At 48.8% G+C, this 17,004-nt stretch overlaps 1 protein-coding gene across 3 annotated transcripts in view; it reads right to left on the reverse strand.

Annotated features, from left to right (window-relative positions):
- The window catches only part of LOC123750857 (alpha-L-iduronidase), a 541,648-nt gene that overhangs the window by 471,783 nt on the left and 52,861 nt on the right, over positions 1-17,004 (reverse strand). For 2 of the 3 annotated variants that reach the window (XM_069312905.1, XM_069312904.1), the window contains exon 3: positions 14,928-15,068. The exons of the other annotated variant lie outside the window; for it this stretch is intronic. In XM_069312905.1, the coding sequence (XP_069169006.1) occupies positions 14,928-15,068 (141 nt within the window). The remainder of the gene's footprint in view (positions 1-14,927; positions 15,069-17,004) is intronic. 3 annotated transcript variants of the gene reach the window in all.

The raw sequence follows: 17,004 nt of genomic DNA on the forward strand, positions 1-17,004 counted from the left end.
CTGATGAATTTCGATCAAGAACTGGACTCTGAATATTTTCACAGATTACAGGACACTGATGAAATTTGCTCTCAAAGTAGACTCTGGCGAATTTCTGTTGATAATTGGACTCTGATGAAATATGAGCTAAGTACTGTCTCTGACTAATTTTGCTGACAAAGTGGACTCTGTTCATTTTTAGGTATAAAATGGTCTCTGATGAAATATGAGCTAAAACTGTCTCTGACTAATTTTGATCTCAAAGTAGACTCTGGCGAATTTGAGCATAAACTGGACTCTGATGAAATATGAGCTAAATACTGTCTCTGACTATTTTGCTGACAAAGTGGACTCTGTTCATTTTTAGGTATAAAATGGTCTCTGATGAAATATGAGCTAAAACTGTCTCTGACTAATTTTGATCTCAAAGTAGACTCTGGCGAATTTGAGCATAAACTGGACTCTGATGAAATATGAGCTAAATACTGTCTCTGACTAATTTGCTCACAAAGTGGACTCTGTTTATTTTTAGGTATAAAATGGTCTCTGATGAAATATGAGCTAAAACTGTCTCTGACAAATATTGCTCTCAAAGTAGACTCTGGCGAATTTTCGGTATAAACTGGACTCTGATGAAATATGAGCTTAAAACTGGGCTCTGTTCAATTTGGTCTTTACAGATGAAATAGCCGTAAATGGATATAAAACTAAATGTTATGGATAAGTTGCCTGTTTTCCTTAACAAAACATCTAAGACAATATTCTCTGAAAATGGTCCTTTTACAAATTCGGTCATAAACATATAAATAAACTTCTATGATTATTTGAAACTCTGAAAATAGTTGTAAGGAAATAGGAGGAGGAGAGAGAGAGAGAGGAGGGACGGTAGAGATATTATGGAGATAAGATATGATAAGAGCCGACTGGCTGGCCGGGCGTAAAGTAAATAAAGGTGACGCGAGAGATTGCGAGGTAAGGGGGGAGGGAGGGGGGTGTGATGTACGAAACCCTGAAAACTATGACTTACACAGGTGATTTTCTAAATTTATATGAAAACTATGGCTTACACAGACGGATTTTGTAAGTTGAAAACATGTAAAACATGTCCGTAGAGTTCTCCTGGAAGCCCTAAAGAGCTACATACGTTACTTGAATTTGTCCCATAAGGCCTTAACAAACTTCTATGTCTCGGAAATTATTTTCTCATAAGAATTCCATACTTCTAAAATCTGTGACACAAAATTTACCTGAAAACCCTGGCTCACACAGACGATATTGGAACCTCAAAACCCTGGCTCACACCGACGATATTGGAATCTGAAAACCCTGGCCCGCACAGACGATATTTTCCCTTTGGAACCTGAAAACCATGGCCCGTACAGACGATATTTGACCTGAAAAAAAAAGGTACCTGTGGCATGTCAAGTCCACAGGGGTCCGCTCCCCAAAAAAAAAAGGTACCTGTGGCATGTCATCCCTACTACTGACACACACACACCTCCACACTGGTGACAAACCTCCACACTGGCGACACACACACCACCACACTGGTGACATACACACCACCACACTGGTAACACACACCACCACACTGGTAACATACAAACCACCACACTGGTGACACACACACCACCACACTGGTGACACACTTACACATCCACACTGGTGACACACCATCACACTGGCAACACACACACCACCACATTGGTGACACACACACTACAACACTGGTAACACACACACTTCCACACTAGTGACACACACCACCACACTGGAGACACACCTTCACACTGGTGACACACACACCTCCACACTCGTGACACACACACCTCCACACTGGTGACACACACTCCACCACAACGGTGACACACACACCACCACACTGTTGACACACACCACCACACTGGTGACACACACACCACCACACTGGTGACACACACCACTACACTGGTAACATACACCACCACTCTGGTGACACTCTCACCACCACACTAATGACACACACCACCACACTGGTGACACACACACCTCCACACTGGTGACACACCACCACACTGGTGACACACACACCACCACACTGGTGACACACACACCTCCACACTGGTGACACACCACCACACTGGTGACACACAAACCACCACACTAGTGACACACACACCTCCATACTGGTAATACACACACACTACCACACTGGTATCACACATACCTCCACACTGGTAACACACAAACACCACCACACTGTTGACACACCTCCACACTGGTGTCACACACACCTCCACACTGGTAACAGACAAACCTCCACACTGGTAACACAAACACTACCGCACTGGTAACACACACACTCCACCACACTGGTGACACACGCACCTCTACACTGGTGACACACACCTTCTGACTGGTAACACACACACCACCACACTGGTGACACACACACCACCACACTGGTGACACACCACCACACTGGTAACACTTAAACCACCACTCTGGTGACACTCACCACCACACTGGTGACACACACCTCCACACTGGTGACACACACCTCCACACTGGTGACACACACCACCACACTGGTGACACACCACCACACTGGTGACACAAACACCACCACACTGGTGACACACACACCACCACACTGGTGACACACACACCACCACACTGGTGACACACACACCACCACACTGGTGACACACACACCACCTCAATTGTGACACTCACACCACCACACTGGTCACACACACACCACCACACTAGTGACACACACACCTCCCCTCTGGATACACACCTCCCCACTGGTGACACACACACACCTCTACACTGGTAACTGGTGACACACACCACCACAATGGTGACACACACCTCCACACTGGTGACACACACCTTAACACTGGTGACACACACCACCAAACTGGTGACACACACACATCTACACTAGTGACACACACCACAACATTGGAGACACATCTCCCCATTGGTGACACATACACCTCCACACTGGTAACACACAAACCTCTACACTGGTAACACAAACACCACCACACTGGTGACACACACACCTCCACACTGGTGACACACACACCTCCACTCTGGTGACACACACACCTCCACACTGGTAACACACACGCACCACCACACTGGTGACTCCATTACACTGCTGACACACACACCTCTACACTGGTGACACACACACCTTCTCACTGGTAATACACACACCACCACACTGGTGATGCACACACCACCACACTGGTGACTCCACCACACTGGTGACACACACACCCCCACACTGGTGACACACACACCTTCTCATTGGTAACACACATATCACCACACTGGTGACACACACACCTCCACACTGGTGACACACACCCCTCCACACTGGTAACACACACACACCAACACACCGGTGACTCCACCACACTGGTGACACACACACCTCCACACTGGTGACACACACACCTCCACACTGGTGACACACCTCCACACTGGTAACACACACTTCTCCACACTGATGACACACACACCACCACACTGGCAACACACACACCACTACAATGGTGACACACAAACCAACACACTGGTAACACACACACCAGTACACTGGTGACACACCTCCACACTGGTGACACACACACTTCCACACTGGTGACTCACACATCTCGACACTGGTGACATATACACCTCCACACTGGTAACACACACACCTCCACACTGGTAACACATACACCACCACACTAGTGAGACACACACCACCACATTGGTAACACACACACACACCGAAACACTGGTAACACACACACCTCACACGGGTGACACACCTCCACACTGGTTACACTCACAACTCCACACTGGTGACTCACAAACCTCCACAATGGTGACACACACACCTCCGCACTGGTGACACACTCCCCACCACACTGGTAACACATACACCACCACACTGGTAAGACACACACCACTACACTGGTAACACACACCACCACACTGGTAACACACACACCACCACACTGGTGACACACACACCACCACACTGGTAACACTCAAACCACCGCTCTGATTACATACTCACCACCACACTTGTGACACACACACCTCCACACTGGTCACACACACACCTCCGCACTGGTGACACACACACACCACCACACTGGTGACACACACACCTCCACACTGGTGACACACACACCTCCACACCGGTGACACACCACAACACTGTTGACACACACACCAACACACTGGTGACACACACACCTCCACACCAGTGACACACACCACCACACTGGAGACACACCTCCACACTGGTGTCACACACACCTTCTCACTGGAAACGCACACACCACCAGACTGGTGATGCACACACCACCACACTGGTGACACACATACCACTACACTGGTGACACACACCCCTCCACACTGGTAACACACACACACACCACCACACTGGTGACTCCACCACACTGGTGACACACACACCTTCTCACTGGCAACACACACACCATCACACTGAAAACACACACACCACTACACTGGTGACACACCTCCACACTGGTGACACACACACCTCCACACTGGTGACTCACACACCTCCACTGGTGATACATACACCTCCATACTGGTAACACACACACCACCACACTGGTGACAAACCTCCACACTGGTGACACACACACCACCACACTGGTGACACACACACACCTCCACACTGGTGACAAACCTCCACACTGGCGACACACACACCACCACACTGGTGACATACACACCACCACACTGGTAACACACACCACCACACTTGTAACATACAAACCACCACACTGGTGACACACACACCACCACACTGGTGACACACTTACACATCCACACTGGTGACACACCATCACACTGGCAACACACACACCACCACATTGGTGACACACACACTACAACACTGGTAACACACACACTTCCACACTAGTGACACACACCACCACACTGGAGATACACCTTCACACTGGTGACACACACACCTCCACACTCGTGACACACACACCTCCACACTGGTGACACACACTCCACCACAACGGTGACACACACACCACCACACTGTTGACACACACCACCACACTGGTGACACACACACCACCACACTGGTGACACACACCACTACACTGGTAACATACACCACCACTCTGGTGACACTCTCACCACCACACTAATGACACACACCACCACACTGGTGACACACACACCTCCACACTGGTGACACACCACCACACTGGTGACACACACACCACCACACTGGTGACACACACACCTCCACACTGGTGACACACCACCACACTGGTGACACACCACCACACTGGTGACACACAAACCACCACACTAGTGACACACACACCTCCATACTGGTAATACACACACACTACCACACTGGTATCACACATACCTCCACACTGGCAACACACAAACACCACCACACTGTTGACACACCTCCACACTGGTGTCACACACACCTCCACACTGGTAACAGACAAACCTCCACACTGGTAACACAAACACTACCGCACTGGTAACACACACACTCCACCACACTGGTGACACACGCACCTCTACACTGGTGACACACACCTTCTGACTGGTAACACACACACCACCACACTGGTGACACACCACCACACTGGTAACACTTAAACCACCACTCTGGTGACACTCACCACCACACTGGTGACACACACCTCCACACTGGTGACACACACCACCACACTGGTGACACACACCTCCACACTGGTGACACACACCACCACACTGGTGACACACCACCACACTGGTGACATACACCACCACACTGGTGACACACACCTCCACACTGGTGACACACACACCTCCACACTGGTGACACACCTCCACACTGGTGACACACACCTCCACACTGGTGACACACACACCTCCACACTGGTGACACACACCACCACACTGGTGACACACACACCACACTAGTAACACAAACACCACCACACTGGTGACACACCTCCACACTGGTAACACAAACACCACCACACTGGTGACACACACCTCCACACTGGTGACACACACACCTCCACACTGGTGACACACCACCACACTGTTGACACACACACCACAACACTGGTGACACACACACCTCCACACTAGTGACACACACCACAACACTGGAGACACACCTCCACACAGGTAACACAAACACCACCACACTGGTGACACACACACTTCCACACGGGTGACACACACACTTCCACACTGGTGACACACACACACCTCCACACTGGTGACACACACACCTCCAAACTGGTAACACACACACACCACCACACTGGTGACTCCACCACACTGGTGACACACACACTTCCACACTGGTGACACACACACACCTCCACACTGGTGACACACACACCTCCAAACTGGTAACACACACACACCACCACACTGGTGACTCCACCACACTGGTGACACACACACCTCTACACTGGTGACACACACACCTCACTGGTAACACACACACCACCACCCACCCTGCCCCCACTCAAATGTTCAGGCAAATCTTCCTCCCCCCACACGCAATCCCCACCCTTCTACCCCTCCCCTCCTCCCGCCAAGTCCTCCCTCCCCCCTTTTCCTTCCTGTCCTCCCTCCCCTCTCACCCTATACTCTCCCTGTCCCTCCCCCTTCACAGGATCCCCCGCCCCTCATCCCAGTATACTCTGAGACCCTGTTATCCACCTCACAGGACCTAACACCAATGGAACAGCCTCCCCCACCAGCAGAACACTCACCAAGGAAGCGATTTGAGAAGGGACAAAAGAAAGTGAGTCTCAAGGCAATATACACTAACATAGATGGTATTACAAATAAAGCAAATGAGCTTGGAGAACGGGTACTAGTGGAAAACCCAGACATAATAGCCCTCACAGAAACAAAGCTAACAAAAACGATAACAAACTCAGTGTTACCACAGGACTATTATGTTATGAGGAAAGAGAGGGAAGGAAGAGGTAGTGGTGGCGTAGCTCTGCTGGTAAGAAAAGGCTAGGATTTTGAGGAGATGTATATTTAGGGCTGTGAAGGTTTCAGTGACTACATAGCAGGTACCATAACAAATGGAGGGAAAAAAATTATTGTAGTAATCATATATTATCCACCACCAAATGACAGAAGACCCAGACCGGAATATGACTGAAATAACATGGCCACCATTAACATAATAGAAAGAGCAGCTTCTGTTGCTAGCAGGAATGGATCTGGACTTATGGGAGACTTCAACCATGGGAAGATAGATTGGGAGAACAGAGACCCGCATGGAGAACCAGAAACATGGAGAGCTAAGCTGCTGGACGTGGCAACAAGAAACTTTCTAAGGCAGCACATCAAGGAACCAACAAGAATGAGAGGAGAAGATGAACCAGCAATGCTTGATTTGATATTTACCCTAATTGAGTGGAATATAAGGGAAGTTAAGATGGAAGCGCCCTTGGGAATGAGTGACCACAGTGTATTGAACTTTGAGTACCAGGTAGAGCTAGGACTTATCTCACCCAAAAAAGAACTAGGAATCAAAAGGCTGGCATACCGAAAGGGGAATTATGAACAGATGAGAAGTTTCCTAAGTGAAATACCTTGGGACACAGACCTCAGAGATAAGTCTGTACAGGGAATGATGGACTATGTTACCCAAAAGTGTCAGGAGGCAGTAAACAGGTTCATCCCGGCCCAAAGGGAAAAATCCGAGAAGCAACAGAAGAATCCATGGTATAATAGGGCATGTATGCAAGCGAAGAAACTGAACAAAAGGGAGTGGAGGAACTTCCGGAATAACAGAACACCAGAAAGCAGAGAGAGATACCAGAGAACCAGGAATGAGTACGTCAGGGTGAGAAGAGAAGCAGAGAAAAGTTTTGAAAATGATATAGCAAACAAAGCCAAGACCGAACCACAGCCACTCCACAGTCACGTCAGAAGGAAACCAACAGTGAAAGAACAGGTAGTGAAACTTCGAACAGGCGATGACAGGTATACAGAGAATGACAAAGAGGTGTGTGAAGAACTCAACAAGAGGTTCCAGGAGGTCTTCACAATAGAACAAGGTGAGGTCACTGTGCTAGGAGAAAGGGAGGTAAACCAGGTGGCCTTAGAAGAGTTCGAAATTACGAGAGAGGAGGTCAAGAGACACCTGCTGGATCTGGATGTTAGAAAGGCGGTTGGTCCAGACGGGATCTCACCATGGATACTGAAAGAGTGTGCAGAGGCACTTTGCTTGCCACTCTCCATAGTGTATAGTAAGTCACTGGAGACGGGAGACCTACCAGAAATGTGGAAGACGGCGAATGTGGTCCCAATATACAAAAAGGGCGACAGGCAGGAGGCACTTAACTACAGGCCAGTGTCCTTGACTTGTATACCATGCAAGGTGATGGAGAAGATCGTGAGAAAAAACCTGGTAACACATCTGGAGAGAAGGGACTTCGTGACAAATCGCCAACATGGGTTCAGGGAGGGTAAATCTTGCCTTACAGGCTTGATAGAATTCTACGATCAGGTGACAAAGATTAAGCAAGAAAGAGAGGGCTGGGCGGACTGCATTTTCTTGGATTGTCGGAAAGCCTTTGACACAGTACTGCATAAGAGGCTGGTACATAAGCTGGAGAGACAGGCAGGTGTAGCTGGTAAGGTGCTCCAGTGGTTAAGGGAGTACCTATGCAATAGGAAGCAGAGAGTTACGGTGAGGGGTGAGACCTCCGATTGGCGTGAAGTCACCAGTGAAGTCCCACAGGGCTCTGTACTCGGTCCTATCTTGTTTCTGATATATGTAAATGATCTCCCGGAGGGTATCGATTCATTTCTCTCAATGTTTGGGGACGATGCCAAAATTATGAGAGGGATTAAAACAGAAGAGTACTGTTTGAGGCTTCAAGAACACCTAGACAAGCTGAAGGAATGGTCGAACAAATGTATGTTAGAGTTTAAACCAACCAAATGTAATGTAATGAAGATAGGTGTAAGAAGCAGGAGGCCAGATACAAGGTATCATCTGGGAGAGGAAATTCTTCAGGAGTCAGAGAAAGAAAAAGACTTGGGGCTTGATATCACGCCAGACCTGTCTCCTGCAGCACATATCAAGAGGATAACATCAGCGGCATATGCCAGGCTGGCCAACATACGAACGGCATTTAGAAATTTGTGTAAAGAATCATTCAGAACTTTGTATACCACATATGTCAGGCCAATCCTGGAGTATGCAGCTCCAGCATGGAGTCCATATATAGTCAAGGTTAAGACTAAACTGGAAAAGGTTTAAAGGTTTGCCACCAGACTAGTACCCGAGCTGAGAGGTATGAGCTACGAGGAGAGACTACAGGAAATAAACCTCACTTCGCTGGAAGACAGAAGAGTTAGGGGGGACATGATCACCACATTCAAGATTCTCAAGGTAATTGATAGGGTAGATAAAGACAGGCTATTTAACACAAGGGGCACACGCACAAGGGGACACAGGTGGAAACTGAGTGCGCAAATGAGCCACAGAGATATTAGAAAGAACTTTTTTAGTGTCAGAGTGGTTGACAAATGGAATGCATTAGGAAGAGATGTGGTGGAGGCTGACTCCATACACAGTTTCAAGTGTAGATATGATAGAGCCCAATAGGCTCAGGAATCTGTACACCTGTTGATAGAAGGTTGAGAGGCGGGACCAAAGAGCCAGAGCTCAACCCCAGCAAACACAACTAGGTGAGTACAACTAGGTGAGTACTGGTGATGCACACACCACCATACTGGTGACACACACACCACCACACTGGTGACACACACACATCTCCACACTGGTGACTCACACACCTCCACACTTGTGACACACACCGCCACACTGGTGACACATACACCTCCACACTGGTGACACATACACCTCCACACTGGTAACACACACAACACCACACTGGTGACAAACCTCCACACTGGTGACACACCTCCACACTGGTGACACACACACCTCCACACTGGTGACACACCTCCACACTGGTGACACACTCACCACCACACTAGTAACACATACCACCACACTGGTGAGACACACACCACCACACTGGTGACACACACACCACCACACTGGTGAGACACACACCACCACACTGGTGACACACACACCTCCACACTGGTGACACACACACCTCCACACTGGTAACACACCTTCACACTGGTGACACACACACCTCCACACTGGTAACACACCTCCACACTGGTGACACACACACACCACCACACTGGTGACACACACACACCACCACACTGGTGACACACACACACCTCCACACTGGTGACACACACACCTCCACACTGGTAACACACACCACCACACTGGTGACACACACACCTCCACACTGGTGACACACACACCTCCATACTGGTGACACACACCTCCACACTGGTGACACACCTCCACACTGGTGACACACACACCTCCACACTGGTGACACACACACCTCCACACTGGTGACACACCACCACACTAGAGACACACACCACAACACTGGTGACACACACACACCTCCACACTGGTGACACACACACCTCCACACTGGTGACACATACACCTCAACCCTGGTGACACACACTCCTCCACACTGGTGACACACACACATCTCCACATTGGTGACACACACACCTCCACACTGGTAACACACACACCTCCACACTGGTGACACACACACCTCCACACTTGTAACACACTCATCCCGACACTGGTAACACACACACCTCCACACTAGTAACACACACACACCTCCACACTGGTAACACACACACCTCCACATTGGTGACACACCTCCTTACTGGTAACACACACACCTCCACACTGGTGACACACACACCACTACACGGGTTACACACACACCTTCACACTGGTGACACACCTCCACACTAGTGACACACACACCTCCACACTGCTAACACACACACCACCACACTGGTGACACACACACACACCTCCACACTGGTGACACACACACACACCTCCACACTGGTGACACACCTCCACACTGGTGACACACCTCCACACTGGTGATACACCTCCACACTGGTGATACACACACCTCCACACTGGTGATACACCTCCACACTGGTGACACACACACACACCACACTGGTGACACACACACCACCACGCTGGTGACACACCTCCACACTCGTGACACACACACCTCCACACTGGTGACACACACACCTCCACACTGGTAACACACACACCTCCACACTGGTGACACACCTCCACACTGGTGACACACCTCCACACTGGTAACACACACACCTCCACACCGGTGACACACACACCACCACACTGGTGATACACCTCCACACTGGTGACACACACACACCACACTGGTGACACACACACCACCACACTGGTGACACACCTCCACACTCGTGACACACACACCTCCCCACTGGTCACACACACGCCACCACACTGGTGACACACCTCCACACTCGTGACACACACACCTCCGCACTGGTGACACACACACCACCACACTGGTGACACACCTCCACACTGGTGACACACCTCCACACTCGTGACACACACACCTCCCCACTGGTCACACACACGCCACCACACTGGTGATACACCTCTACACTGGGAACACACACATCTTCACACTGGTGGACGGTTGTAGACGGTTGGAACAAGTTAGGTGAGAAGATGGTGGAGGCCAAGACTGTCAGTAGTTTCAAAGTGTTATATGACAAAGAGTACTGGGAAGATGGGACACCACGAGCGTAGCTCTCATCCTGTAACTACACTTAGGTAATTATACTTAGGTAATTACTGGTGACACACACACCTCCACACTGGTGACACACTCACCACAAGCTGTATAAATAAGTAAAGTAGATTATTTAACCTTTTTTACAGCATCTGCTCGATACATTTCCAATATTTTGCAAAAATTTAATTTGGCTTCAGGTGAAGGAGTTGCGCTCTGGCTGCCGGGAGGTGAGGATGTGTCGCCTGACCTCTCCGGCAGTTTGGGGTGTTTGCCGTTTTCGTCGGCAGGGGGTGTGGGGGTCTCTACCCTCCCTGCTGTTCCTGATAGTGTGGATGTGGCACTTCTGTGATGGGCGGCCATCTTCCCCCTGTTGTGCGGGTTTACTCCGTGGGTTTGGAGTTTACTGGCCGTGCAGGATACCCTTTCGTGGAGTTGGTCATGTGTGACCTGCTCCATATCTCGGTCGTGGACGTCTTCGGTGTGGAGCTGGTGACTGCTCGCCATGTGGTCATCAAGTTTGTGGGTGAGGCGACATACCGTGACTTTCTCCAATGGTACGAGGGGCGTACCTTGCAGCTGCAGGATGGCAACGGGTCGGTGGCCATTTCAGATCAAAGCGGTGCTGTGACGTAAGTGAGTGTCCATGGAGCCCCCATGGAGTTTCCTGAGACCCTCCTCCGGCATTTCTTCCAGAGGTTTGGCACCGTCGTCAGTGTGCGAATGCACTCGCTGTCTTCTGGGAAATATACGGGTGTGAAGACTAACATTCGTACCCTCGGGATGCGCCTAAGGTCGGACATTCCTTCCTCTGTCCGGCTCTTAGAGTACTACGTGCGGGTGTATTATGCCCGGCAACCCCGTATTTGTTTCCGGTGTGGCATGTTGGGGCATCAGGCTGCCGGGTGCACTGCGGATTCGGTTGCTTCCGTCAACTTATTCCATGAAGAGGATTTCCCGCCGCTCCCTCTGAAGGCGGACTCCAGGGATGAGGGAGTGGCCATCCGGTTTGCTGATGCGGCTCCTCCTGCATCGCCCGACGTTCCTCCGGTTGTTGCAGTCCCTCCTCCGGGTTTTGCAGTGCCGTCGGTTGATCTACCAGCTCCTGTCAATGTCCCCGCTGCTCCCATGGGCCTTTCTGGTGCTCACTGTGAGGCGTCGCCGTCTTCTTCCTCGTCTTCGGCTGCTATGCCTGGCCCTGTGTCCTCGCCTCTGGTCCCAGTTGAGCTGGGTGCTGGGGTAGCTGCGGAGCCTCCTGCTGTGTGTGGCCCGGTTTCCCCTCTGGTAGAGGCTGCTGCCGTGCTGCTTCGGGCGTCGGTTCGTCCGGTTAGTGGTACACGTGTTTCTGGGTCCGCTTCCAGCTCTGACGATCTCCGGCTAGAGTCCGAACGTGTCCGGCGTTTGTCATCTGCCTGGCCCGATGTTGGGGAATTCAGTGACTGTGGGTCTGCGGGTGTTGACGGTGTGGATATGGATGCGTCGATTGCTCCGCGGTTAGTGATTTTGGAGGTCCATGTGCCTGCTGGTGATCGTGCCCAAGTCTCGGGTGTGCCTTCTGTTCCTTCTCCACCAGGGGACTCTCCGCAGTGCAGGGTGGTGGCTTCCGCTGCCAGGGATGGTGTGGATGCTGGTGCTGGGCGTGGCCTGGTAGTGACCTTTGGTAGGATGCGCGCCGCCCGGGTTCCCGGCAGTCGTCTGGTGGTGTGCCCATTGACGCTGGTGCCCCTGTGGTGGTGCCCTCTGTCCGGATACCTCCTGTGAGGTTGTGTGTTGGGGGCCTGGAGGACGTGTTGCTGGCGTCTGTGATGCCGCCGAGTCACTGGTTGGAGATTGCTGCGTTACCGTTATACGAGGAGCCGGGGGACTTTCATGGTGGGGGGATTCCATTGGTATGGGGGAGAGTGGCGTTCACTCGCCTCAGAAGTGATACCATCTGGGTCCCCTGTTTGTGGGTGTTTGTTGCCAGGGTTCCAGATGAAATGGCGTCCCCGGTGGATGTACAAGACCCTTGGGGGTGGTTGCGCTGGGAGGCGTTCAATGTCGGGTTCCCACGGGTCATGTTTCCGGGCAAGTATGTCAGCTGATTTCCTGTTTCAGTGATTACTGTAATACTGTGTGCCCTTTTTGTTGTTTGTTTGCCCTCTTGTAGTCTGTGCCTATGCCTCTCCCTTTGTTTGTGGCGAGGCAGGTGGTTTGGTGTGAGTTTTCTTATTCATGTATTTATTTTTGTGTTGTTACTTTGCCCTGTGTGTTCTATTCATGCTTTACTTGTTGTAATTTTTTTTTTGTTATGGCTTGTTGTATGTTGAGATTTTCTTGTTATATTTCATGTTGTACCTACTGATGTGCTTTGTTGTTGGTCCTTCAGACCTGCGCTTCTGTTTGTTTTGTTTTATGTGTTACTATGTTTTCTTGTTTTGCTTGCATTGCTTGCTTGTTTGATTTTGTTTTATGTTTTGTGTCTTGATGTGCTTTTCTCATACATACAGTGTTCCATTTCTCCAGTTTTGCTAATTGCTGTACTGTGCTGTTGGTCCTTCTGGCCGGTGTTTTTTTGTTTTGTTTTGTTATGTTTAAAATGTTGTTTTATTGTATTTATTGTATTTAACTTGCATGCTTGCATGTAAACATAAAAAAAAAAAAATTGGCTTCAGGTTCAGTTGGAAATGAAAAGTTCATATACTTAAGGTAAACTTGTAAAGAGAAATAGACGAATGTTGCTCAGATTTAACAAACTGGAAAATGAGGCTCTGTCTGACTCATGTGTATAAATATAGTGTAAGTTGTTGTCCTAATCAACAAGGCTTACAGCTGCATGTTTTGATCAATATTACTGGTCGTTTACCATGAAAAGTCTCACTATTGTTAGAGGGACTGTTTCTCTTCCATCATTTTATCATAACATTCTATACGTAACATAATAATATTGGAATCATAATGAACAAATTTTGTTCTTCAATTATTTACATTTGGTTAAATATTTAAAATTATGTTTTATTAGTGGTTGTTGCTTTATCTATAACATATTATTATGAGACTTAGCAACACTCTTAAGATTCATCGATATTGATTTTGTTTATTGTATGAATCAAATATTCAATCAAAATTAATATCTACGTAAGGGAGATATTTAGAGTAACAATGCAATTGTTAATGTTTCTACTGAGGACAAAGAAGATGGGACCTCACCTGCCTTGTACCAAGTCCAGCAGCCAATGAATGCGAACTTGGCGAACTGCCTGATGAGGTAGAGAACCAATGAGAGCCAAGTTGAGTGTGTGGTCGAGACTGAGCAAGAAGGGCCGCGGGCTGGTGTGTGGCGACGGCGGACTGTGGAGGTGAAACAACCACTCTGTAAGTAACCAGCTCGAGTGCATGTTGCACACCTCGTCACTCGGGATTGAATATTCCAGATTAAAACTAAAGTGAGCCAATATTGTCCTGCTAGATTGCTAAGTAGAGATGTGCATCACAGTCTTCCTTAGTGTAGTGTTGATTAGTGCTGCTAATGTTTGACTTATCCTGGACGCCAGCTTCAACATGTAAGACAAGGAAGACAGTGTCGGACAAAGACCGTCCAAATTTTTTTGTTTAATTATCAGGGGAAAGTGCCAAGCCATTACGACTATATAGCACTGGGAAGGGATCAGGGATGTGAAAAATTTTTACCCACAATATCTATATTATTATCTAAGAAATGTATTATTATTATATCATATCTAAATCATAAAAAGTCATATCAAATTCATATCAGAATCACTACAGATTCAATATACATCTGGCCTTTGGTTGCCTACGTAACATTGTGCAGGATTTATCGAGGATCCAGAAGCTTCTAGAAGGATTTCTTAATGAAAAAAAACTATTGGAACAATTAAATCGGATTCCGGTAGGGATTCAATCAAATCCTTAATAAGAATCAATAGTGCTAGATAGTTTTACTTATAATCTTTAAATCCTATATATAATTATATTATAATCACATCTTATCTCAATCATATGTATAGAGAGTAAAAATAATCAATCAATATTCATTGAAAGCTACCCCTCTAAAGGGAGAGGGAGGAGCCATCTCGGGAATGAGGTGCCCACCACGCCCCGAGACAGAACGCGTGTGTTTACAAAACAGTGAAACGTGTGACGGTGCCTTGCAAACAATTATTCAGCTTAGGATACCTTAACCAACTATCTTTATCACCAGTGATTACTCTCTAGAACTGGGGGAGTACCTGGACAATATATATACAAGGAATATTATTTGAACATATCTAAATAAGTGTCGAGTGGAGTACAGGGTGGAGGTAGTGTTTCTCACCAACCAGGTAGTGTCTCTCACCAACCAGGTAGTCTCTCTCACCAACCTGGTAGTGTCTCTCACCAACATGGAAGTGTCTCTCACCAACCAGGTACTGTCTCTCACCAACCAGGTAGTGTCTCTCAGCAACAAAGTAGTGTCTCTCACCAACCTGGTAGTGTCTCTCACCAACCAGGTAGTGTCTCTCAGCAACCTGGTACTATCCCTCACCAACCAGGTACTGTCTCTCACCAACCAGGTATTGTCTCTCACCAACCAGGTACTTTCTCTCACCAACCTGGTAGTGTCTCTCACCATCCTAGTAGTGTCTCTCACCAACCAGGTAGTGTCTCCCACCAACCAGGTAGTGTTTCTCACCAACAAGGTAGTGCCACTCACCAACCAGGTAGTGTCTCTCACCAACCTGGTAGTGTCTCTCACCAACCTGCTAGTGTCTCTCACCAACCTAGTAGTGTCTCTCACCAACCAGGTAGTGTCTCTCACCTACCTGGTAATGTCTCTTGCCAACCAGGTACTGTCTCTTACCAACCTGGTAGTGTCTTTCACCAACTAGGTAGTGTCTCTCACCAACCTGGAAGTGTCTCTCACGAACCAGGTAGTGTCTCTCACCAACCAGGTAGTGTCTCTCACAAACCTGGTAGTGTCACCAACCAGGTAGTGTCTCTCAACAACCAGGTAGTGTGTCTCACCAACCTGGTATTGTCTCTCACCAACCAGGTAGTGTCTCTCACCAACCTGGTAGTGTCTCTCACCAACCAGGTAGTGTCTCTCACCAACCAGGTAGTGTCTCTCACCAACCTGGAAGTGTCTCTCACCAACCTGGTAGTGTCTCGCACCAACTAGGTAGTGTCTCGCACCAACCTGGTAGTGTCTCGCACCAACCTGGTAGTGTCTTTCACCAACCAGGTAGTTTCTCTCACCACAAACAGGGGAGCCGGCCGGCCGAGCGGA

Source organism: Procambarus clarkii, chromosome 74 (assembly GCF_040958095.1).
Source record: "Procambarus clarkii isolate CNS0578487 chromosome 74, FALCON_Pclarkii_2.0, whole genome shotgun sequence".
In the NCBI taxonomy this organism is placed as follows: domain Eukaryota; kingdom Metazoa; phylum Arthropoda; class Malacostraca; order Decapoda; family Cambaridae; genus Procambarus; species Procambarus clarkii.